Genomic DNA, 9,785 nt, shown 5'->3' on the forward strand with positions numbered 1-9,785 from the left:
ATGGGTCATTTAAAAAGTATACACAATGATAATGTAGGAACTTGAAGTAAACACTTTAACCTGTTAAACTTAAACCACTCCATGCTAAAATTGAAGCCTTTCTCCCTATTACTGCTATCTTCAATAAAGACCAAGATTGATTTTTTTTTTTCCAAGTGTGAAATACCACATAAGATGAGGTATAACTCTTCTTTCCTTATATTATGGAATGAACTAAAGATGTAGGGCATTTCTCCATTATAACTCACTCTTCTACCTACAAGCTTTTAAGATTTCCTGCTGTAAATCTTATATAATGGATGCATATCTTTATAAACATACTAAGGTCATAAACTTTACTTGGTACTTTCAAGTCTGTATCTATAATAATTACAAATCTAGCTACTTACCCTTATCACAGTCAGCAAAACCTTAATTGATTCCTCAAGACTTCCAGAGTTCATCAAAACTATTCCTAAAGCTACAAAATAGAAATTATTAAATCATATTTAACAATTCCTACAAGAAAACAGGTACAGTCTTCATTAGCTAATTAAAGCAAACAGTCAAATTTAACAATATCAAGATTTTACTTACTATGTGGATATGTGCTGTGATCAAAAAAAAAAGGTACGAAACACTTTTTGATAAATGGTAGCAATAAACTTGTTCATGTAATGTTTAATTATCCATGATAATTAGTAGTCTTCTTCTGATGCTAGGGGACCTGATTTACTTAAACAGGCTCAAAAACCTTCTTGATCGTGCATAACGGTGAGTGTTAGGAGCTTATAAATGGGGAAAGCTTCATCCACTTATAGCAACATGGGCACTTAATGGATCTGATGCAGTACTTACAGTTATCAATAACAAAAAAGACAAGTTACTCAGTATTTTTTCCCGTACCCAATTGCTTATCAGTTTCCACATCTCCAGTTGACATTGGCACAAAACCCTTCTTCACGATAACATCTGCAAGGTCCTTTAAATGAAAAAAGGGAAAAAGTTATTTTTCAAAAATAATATCATGTCCTGTGATATAATAAAACGTTAAAATATTTATAATCATTACATGTGAAACCAGATATTATAGAGTTTATATTTACCTCAGGTTCATGGCTGCATACAGAATCCTTGGAACAATGCCCAGTGTCCTTGAAGGAGGAACATAGTCCTTCAGGTAGATCAGCACTGGGGTCATCTAATAAAAAAAGAATATGCAAACACCATTCCATCTATAAACACAAAAGAAAATATCATATTCAGTCCTGTCAAACACTTTCCTCTGTCTTTAGCCTTTCCTTATTACTGAATTTTTTACCTGTAAACATTCAGTAGTTTCCTTGTCACAAGAAACAGTATTGCAAACATATAGCCATCTAATATATGGTCATAGCCCTTTAAAATCTTGGGTGAATAGTGCATGAATGGGTCTCCTTACGAGAAATTAAAATGTACAGTTACTACATTTGTACATATAGAGATGTTCCATATTTGGTTTGAACATTACTTTGAATATATATTCGATTCAAAAACTGATTAGCAATTTTTAAACAGTGATGAAAGTAAATTAATATCAAGTGTTTCTGGTATTCTTCACGTTTTGAACAAGTCATGATATTGCTAATATCATGATGACCTGGCAAAATCAGGTGAGTTGGCAACATTGAAGAGCATGCTTAAATTGAGGGTTGTTTTCACTGATAACAATATAACAGAAGATGGATGTAACTGGGCAAAACCATGATTTGTACCAGGGATCCACAAATTGGATGGACACTCATGAGCTAATTATGCTATCTGTCACCAGACAAGTAACTTACTGCTGCTATGACATATTAGAGTTAATGTTACAATTTCATATCAATATCAAGTTCCATTTGCAAAAAAATGAAAGTTACTTGCAAGAAAGTGTATACATTGTCTTTTTGGTATTGCAAGATTAACCCTGTAAAAGTAATATTACTATTGAAAGTGGGAGTTGTAAACTGTGTGGAGATTTGTAACAGAATAAACCAATTCAACACTCTACCTGACCTGTGAATCAGCTTTAATATTGTGTTGTATAATTCTGTCAGAAACAAAGGGTAACTTTTGAGCACAGTTATAAAATGTCTTGATAATGGTCAGATACTGACAGCCACCAAAATAAATACTTAAAAGATTACCATGGTACATCTATTGATATATGTATAAACAAAATGTGATATAAAGTGCACCAAGGCATAATAATATATGATGACTAATCTATGTCACTGTTTTATGATCAGGTGTGTATGTACTGTTAATCCTTCTGATTTTCATATAAAGTTTAATTGAATGACTACAACAATTAAAAATATCATCAAAATCAGTTGTTAATACAATTTCCTATGACAATTACCTATGACAATTACCTGATAGTGAACATCTGCTAAAATTACAATCGTCCAATAGGTTATGACTTTTTTTTCATTTTTGACCCCTTCGGACTATAATTGACCAGTCAATATAGCTAGCAGGATAACACAATATTTTATCATGACCATGACTATTTTTCCGGACCAAAAAAAAATTGCTATCGCCACTGCTATAGGGAAACTCATTAAATACACGTGAAAGATAGCATATTTGTTTACCACACTGTGAGACGACTTCTCCCACTGCTAGGAAAACATTGGACTCGAGTGCTGTCAACCGTGGTACAAAGTTGACGGGTTTCAGAGTACACAGACTGCATGATTCGCCTTTCACCGGCTCGAGCCGCTTCACTTCAAACACTTGAGTAGTCCCGTCTTCGTTCTCAACCTGAACATTTGCAATTCCACATGACTGCTCTGCATGGTTACCTAAAACGATGCATGAAAATACAAACAGAAGTAGTCTGACCGCCATGTCATCAACTAATCCTACCTCCATTGGTGAAGAGCTCACGTTCAGCCTCTGATTCTGAACTTTAGGCCCAAGTGTACGTATCACAGCGTGGTGGACTTTGATCATTAGTAGTGAACCGTACAGCTTGGTGTTAGGTTGTAAAGCATTTTCCCCTTGAGTGCAAATAAAACCGGATAAGGGCCTCTATAGGCATCAACAATAAAGTTCCGCAAACTAATACATATATATAGACGACACAAGATTAGAAAACTTGAAAATATATCAAAAAATCGTACCCATCTTTTATATCAAAGAAGTTATCTCCCTCGGCGCTGAAATTAATTACGTATAAAAAACATTATAGCAGATATCAAGCTGTCTTTAGTGAGCAAATTACAAAAGACCGTCTGCTGGCAACTTTTCTCGCAATTATTTTCAATCATAAACATGCACAGTAATAAGCTAACGTTAACCTTCAACTCTAATATACGACCATAATCTTGCTTATTGCAGAAAAATCAACTCTTAAAAAAATCAATTGTCAAAATTCAAGATGTCAGCCATGCTTTTTTTGTCTACGGTCGTGACAAAGAGCCGTAGCATATTGAGAGACCAAAAGGAACAAGTATTTGAAATGGAAAGATCAGTCGAGCACTTCTTTAAGACAGGGACGTATATATCACTAATATATACGTCCCTGTTTAAGATGACAGCATGTGCTTTCCCATCTTGTCTCAAAGTTCAACGGGTACAATGTACATCAACGTATTATGCGAAACATGCACATTGAAATTTGCGAAAGATTAATAAAGTACTCATACTTACGCTGTGAAAATTCAAGATGTCCACTAGTCACCACTTTCTATGACCCCGCACTGTGTATCAAAATGTCTCATTATTAAATGATAAATAATTTTCTGCAATATTTGCGATTTGTGCAACCAAGAGAAGTCCGATAAAAAGGCTTGGTTTCAAAAGCACATAAAGGTATTCAAGTTAAAGTTATAAGCCTCTTGGTTTTATAACGATAAGTCCTCCTGTTACTTACTTGAAAAGTCTTTCTTTACAGTTCCTACGACCTGTATTTGTACCATATTGGCTTTGTTTTATCTTACATCTTAGTCTCTGTAAAATTTCGCCTTTTGCGCATATGGGTGATGGGGGCTCAGTATATACATTTCACAAGCTAATCTTCGATTTGTTTCCAAACGGAGCAACATTTCGAACAGTCTGAGTTCTGTCGTCTCGCACATCCAGGACGACGCCCGATCGAATCGGTGAGGTGTATCACCCTCAAAGACGGCTACATCCATTCGACAGAGCAGTTACAGAGAAAGGCGAGAAACACCAACCTCTATGTCAGCTCCATCCAGTCCAAAGAGACCATGACGACGACGCCTTCAAATTTGTAGCTTCCCGGGTTTCATTACTCAGTAGTTATTCCGTTGATTGGAGGACCCGTCGTATAGAATATTGTGAAAAAAATATTAAGCAAGTCTCAGAACAAAATTACAAGCCAAAAACTAAATTCAGCTACAAAGCGTCTTTTTTCCAACCGGGTAAAAACAGTCTAATTATTGTACTAACACTAAGACGTCAGGTTATAAAGAAGAAAATTAAAGTTTGTTTTACCGAATGTTGATATTCTTGTCAGACTAGGATACTGTAGTTCGGTATTTACATATACAGCATACCACTGACCCGCTCTCGTCTCAGTCTTTCTGCACTTCTGAATTATGATCTGTCAGCATAGAAGAATATGTACTTGCATTTTGAGAAAGACGCGAATATTGCAGTTTTCATTTGATTTAATTGCAGCTTTTTGGAGTGAAAAGGAAATAAGTTTTGTGTTCTGTCATTGTGACTCCATGAGAAGACATGCGGCATATCGGAAAGAATATTTGCATGACCAGATCACCCGAAGAAATCGCGAATGTCAAACTCACCACTTGCTTCCGTAGCGGAGAAATCGCCGCCATATTTGTGTATGTGCAAACCAAATTACAGGAAATGTTGGATCCTGTGATTACCACTCACATTGAAGAGCACGAATTAAGTTTGCTGAAAGACCTATATGTACCATTTGAAAAACTACAGATCCACTTTAGGGTGTGAGAAACAAAAAAGAAAATAAAAATCACACATTTGGTATTGACGTCAGCATATTTTGGGACGTCATAAAACGATGACGTCATTTACGCTAATATGACGTTTATTTTCCAAAATGGTGGACAGTACTTCCCGATGATAACTCACCAACACTACATTTTCGAAAAATGGGTTGCCCAGAGATAGAAATGAATGAAGGGTCACGCCAGATGTCTGCAAAGGCGTCAGGAGTTTTGAACATTATCTGTGTGGTACCGTCATTAATAATACTTTCAGTTGGGGCATACATACAGACAGCTATCCAGCAACAGATAGGTCTGATCGAAGGTTTCAACGGTGACATTTTGCCTGCTTTTATGATAGTTTTCGGGTTCTTTGGTTCAGTTGTTGGTTTATTGAGTGGCAAAGCATGCTGGTCAAATCGCGATTGTTCGAAAAGACTAGATTGGAGCAAGTACCTGCTTCCACTTGTCGTAGTACAACTTATCTTAGCTTCTGTTGTTTTTGTGTCTGCTATTATGTGTTTTGTTCAGATTTCTATGTTAGAAACGTCTTTCGAAAAGGGTATTTCATCTGCAATGCTTGATTACAAGAATGATCGAATGAAGAAACGAGAGCTAGACACACTTCAGATCAGTTATAAATGCTGTGGAGTTACATCGTATACTGACTGGTTCCACGTCAGCTGGATTCACGAGGAGTATATACCAGAAGCCAAGAAAGAGTTGTTGTCGAGGTAAAATTCGTCATTCATAATGCATTACTACTTTTGAGACGATTTAAATACATCTGACATGTAAATCATATTTAAGCAACTATAGAATTCGCTCTCAATTTCGCTTTGCGACGTCACTTTATAACATAACGAGCCTACGTACCATCGTATTCTCATTTTAACGAGCGGACTAATCTGTTACAGTAAATCTTGAATCTCAGGTCCCTGAGTTATAACACGACTAAACTGTATGTCTCAGTAGTATAGCTTTATGCTGATGATAACTATTATTTTATTCATCAAGAAACAAAGCTGGTGACTACCTGAATGATGACGTACCATTCAGCTGCTGCGTGGCTAACGTTCTCCGTCCGTGCGTTCATCATCACGTACACGACAATGACATGCATTACAACTACGATTACCGTGCCCAGGTGACGCTGCACGGCACAGGGTGCAAGGACGCTCTTATGGAAATTTACGGTAACCGCCTTCTCACTGAAGTAGGAGCTCTCGTACTCTCCATCTCATTCCTACAGGCATGTATAATTATTATTAAAATAGACTATATATAGACCGAGTTTTCTCTGACTCCTGGTTTAAGATTTCACTTTTAGAATTTTGCAAGCAATATGACTTTAGTGGCGAAGGAAGTTATCAAAAAGTGAGGGGCAATTGCTCCCCGGCTTCCTACACCACTGGAATGAATCAGACGGTGAAAATGAGGATTTTTTGGAATTTTCTAACGTTACCACGACAAATGGAATTTGTGAAATTAATTTTTAAAATTCTGTTTGTATTTTGTATGCCGTAAAAACGAAGAAAATTATACCCTTTTAAAAGGCTTAAATAAAAATGGAGGGGCAGCAAAAATATATGTTTGCCCTACCTCCCTACTCCTAAAGTGGAGGGGGCAATTGCCCCCTGTCCCCCTCCTCCTTTTTACGTCACTGTGACTGTTCAGTGTGATGTTGTCATCGCAGCGACATTGTATGTGTGGTTTTCACTCAAACTTCTGTCAGTTCAACATCCAAGATGGCCACCTTGTTTTTTAATGACTGTGACCAGCAATTTCCCCCGCTAAATTAAGAACCTTGGAGATGCATTCAAACTACGAATGAGTACAGATCTAATGACTTCCTATATAAGTGATTCTTTTACTCGCCATTGCAACACCTTATTTTTATAACTATAGTCAATACGTGTACATCATAAAGTTTGCTTTCCCGAATCATTGTGGTCACTAACTAAACTGGCTTGACTTTAATTCCAAGGTCTCGAATTCAGATCCCAAAAGATGCTTGAAATGCTAAATTAATGATACACGTGGTAACCGTGCACTTGCATATAAAATACATATATACATATTTACAATTGTGAATATCAGTTTTATATTTTCTGTGCCATTTTCACAACTTTGCATTTCATTTTCTGTGTGTGCTTTGCTTTCTTTGGTCACAGGAATTGGATTAAGAATTCCCATAATTATTCACATGGGAGAATTAGATCCCTTTGTTGAACTGCCATCGTGTAAAAACGTGAACCAAAAGGTCTTAATATATAGGATATATATATATATATACACACAACATTGTTAAAGGATAAAATGAAATGAATTAATATTTTACATTAATATTTTCATTTCTACATCCAATTTTTTAGCTCACCTGGTAAGTGAGCTTATGAGGTATTGTGATGTCCGTCGTCCATCGAGAATTTCTGTAAAACACTACTGGTCTGGAAGGGCTGAACTAATTTTGACCAAAGGTCAGAAGCGTCCTTGGTGGAAATGTACTGAGTATTTTATGAAAGGGTAGATGTGATCCAACTCCCTCCCCTGGGAACCTGAGAGGCAGGACCATGGTGAAATCCAGCCATTTTTTTTTTCAAAATTCTTCTATAGAAATGATTGGATTGTATCCAAATTAAGTCTGAGGCATTGTTAGGTGAACGTTACTCAGTTTTGAATAAAAAGTCTTTAACATCCGGTTTTTTTCATTAATGCCTGGATTATCTCCACATTTGGTCTGAAGCATCTAACATCCTTGGAGGGAAGGGGAATCAAATTTAAATTTGTATAAACGGTGGTCCTCCCCCTGCACTTCCTCGGCCCAGAGGGTTGGGCTCAAAATTGGAATTAGAGTAGTCTTTAACATATCTTTCTGTAGGAATCCATAGATTCTGTCCCAATAGTATCAATGTTTTTGGTGATCTCCCTGGGGCAGACAGTGGGTGCTTTCCTTTATATTAGGTAGAGCAATTTCAACTTAACAAAGGCAGGTGAGCAATACAGGACCAATAGGCCTCTTGTTTATTTACAGATGATAACAGTGTTAGTGATGCGCTTACTTCAGACGTCAGTGGATGGCTCACTGGAAAATGATGACCCAATGGAGACTTCCATTGGATACATCTTCCCATGTAGTGGCAAGGGTGCAATCAAAGCTGTCAAAAGAGGTATACAAAGTACAGGGGTCTCTGTCCTTGAAATCTGTCTCCAAATATGCCATCACAAAGTTGAAGGTTTAATTTTTACCTTGGCATCACTTGCATTTGATACTAGTTGTCTAGTTAAGCTCTGTGTGAAGTTGTAGTTTCTTTGGTTCATTTCAGCCAGAAAGATTAAAAACATTGGGGTTAATTTCTTCAGTCTGAATAATTTCTTTGTTTCCTAATTTTCAGGATTTATACAACATACTGTGTTGCTGATATGTTGTAGGGGAAACAAAGATTTTCATTAACATTATGACAAGTTGTCATTATATAACTATTTCTCACCTCACCTTAACCACACCTTACCAAACGAAAGTAAGTTCAATTGTCTAGATGATAGCCAATCATCCTGGGACTCCTATACCAGACATTACACATTTGCCTAAATGTCTGTCATCTGGTGCAAACAATGGAGCCCCTGCTGGCTATTATGAGAAAAAACAAGTAATATTTCAAAGTCTTTGATAGAAATCAGCAGTCTGAATAATTTGATTTTCATTCCGGCAACAACAATGACTGTAATAATCAAAACAATTTCAATCCATCAGACTTTTCCAGCAGTGAACTCTGTTGTTGATCTATCACATGTTGAAATATTTTTGGTGCTTTGCTTAAATATATTCACACATAATGGACTGGTCTGATCTAAAGTATATCTCCCAATTTTTGTCTACTTGCTTCATGGTGTGGAATAATTCAAATAGATTAACAGTGATAAATATATCATCTGATACATTATGCCCCTACAGAGGTGAAAACATTCCATAAAATGGACAGGACACAGAAGAAAGGTGACCCAACTAGTATGGAGCCCCTGCTGGAGAATGAGGAGGATAATGCCAGCATAGACACAGATGACATTTCACTCAACTCATCCTTTGAAGATGAAGGTGTTTATGAAGAGAACCTTCTTCTAGAGGAAGAGGAAAATCCATACATGACCATTAACTCTGCTGAAATGCTTAACTTTCCAGTGCCTCCACGTTATACCTCCTTCCCAGGAAAACAAGTTCCAGACACTGCCCATAGCGGTCATATTATAAATGGACAACATGGAATACAAAATCATGTGAGGAGCAAAGACTCTGCTACTCCACACATGATAGGAACTGACCAATACAGAATGGCCAGTCAGCACATGGTGGGCACTGACCAACACAGAATGGCCAGTCAGCACATGGTGGGCATTGACCGACATGGAAAGGCCAGTCAGCACATGGTGGGCATTGACCGACATGGAATGGCCAGTCAGCACATGGTAGGAACTGACCAACATGGAATGGCCAGTCAGCACATGGTAGGAACTGACCAACATGGAATGGCCAGTCAGCACATGGTAGGAACTGACCAACATGGAATGGCCAGTCAGCACAAGGTGGGCACTGACCAACATGGAATGGCCAGTCAGCACATGGTAGGAACTGACCAACATGGAATGGCCAGTCAGCACAAGGTGGGCACTGACCAACATGGAATGGCCAGTCAGCACATGGTGGGAAATGACCAACACAGAATGGCTAATCAGCACATGGTGGGAGCCGAGGCCCACAGAGCATCAGATACTTATTTAACTCCCCGAAGGACCCATACTTATGTGAATGAACTCCCGCAACACGGAACAACAACACAAATGTAA

At 37.5% G+C, this 9,785-nt stretch overlaps 2 protein-coding genes across 2 annotated transcripts in view; one reads left to right on the top strand and one right to left on the bottom strand.

The window, feature by feature from the left end:
• Positions 1–2,958, bottom strand: part of LOC132560973 (tetratricopeptide repeat protein 13-like) — a 29,636-nt gene extending 26,678 nt beyond the window's left edge. Inside the window, exons 1-4 of the mRNA XM_060225681.1 lie at positions 2,598–2,958; positions 1,086–1,180; positions 886–961; positions 390–460 (exon numbers count right to left, since the gene is read on the bottom strand). Coding sequence (XP_060081664.1) covers positions 390–460; positions 886–961; positions 1,086–1,180; positions 2,598–2,958 — 603 coding nt within the window. The remainder of the gene's footprint in view (positions 1–389; positions 461–885; positions 962–1,085; positions 1,181–2,597) is intronic.
• A 2,150-nt stretch (positions 2,959–5,108) lies between these two features.
• Positions 5,109–9,785, top strand: LOC132560976 (peripherin-2-like). Its single transcript, XM_060225682.1, has 4 exons — positions 5,109–5,677; positions 5,961–6,195; positions 7,978–8,113; positions 8,899–9,785. Exons 1-4 carry the CDS (start codon positions 5,109–5,111, stop codon positions 9,783–9,785), a joined length of 1,827 nt encoding a protein of 608 aa, XP_060081665.1.

This window comes from Ylistrum balloti, unplaced genomic scaffold, assembly GCF_031769215.1.
Source record: "Ylistrum balloti isolate Yb309-2 unplaced genomic scaffold, AGI_CSIRO_Ybal_v1 Utg371132, whole genome shotgun sequence".
NCBI classification, from domain to species: domain Eukaryota; kingdom Metazoa; phylum Mollusca; class Bivalvia; order Pectinida; family Pectinidae; genus Ylistrum; species Ylistrum balloti.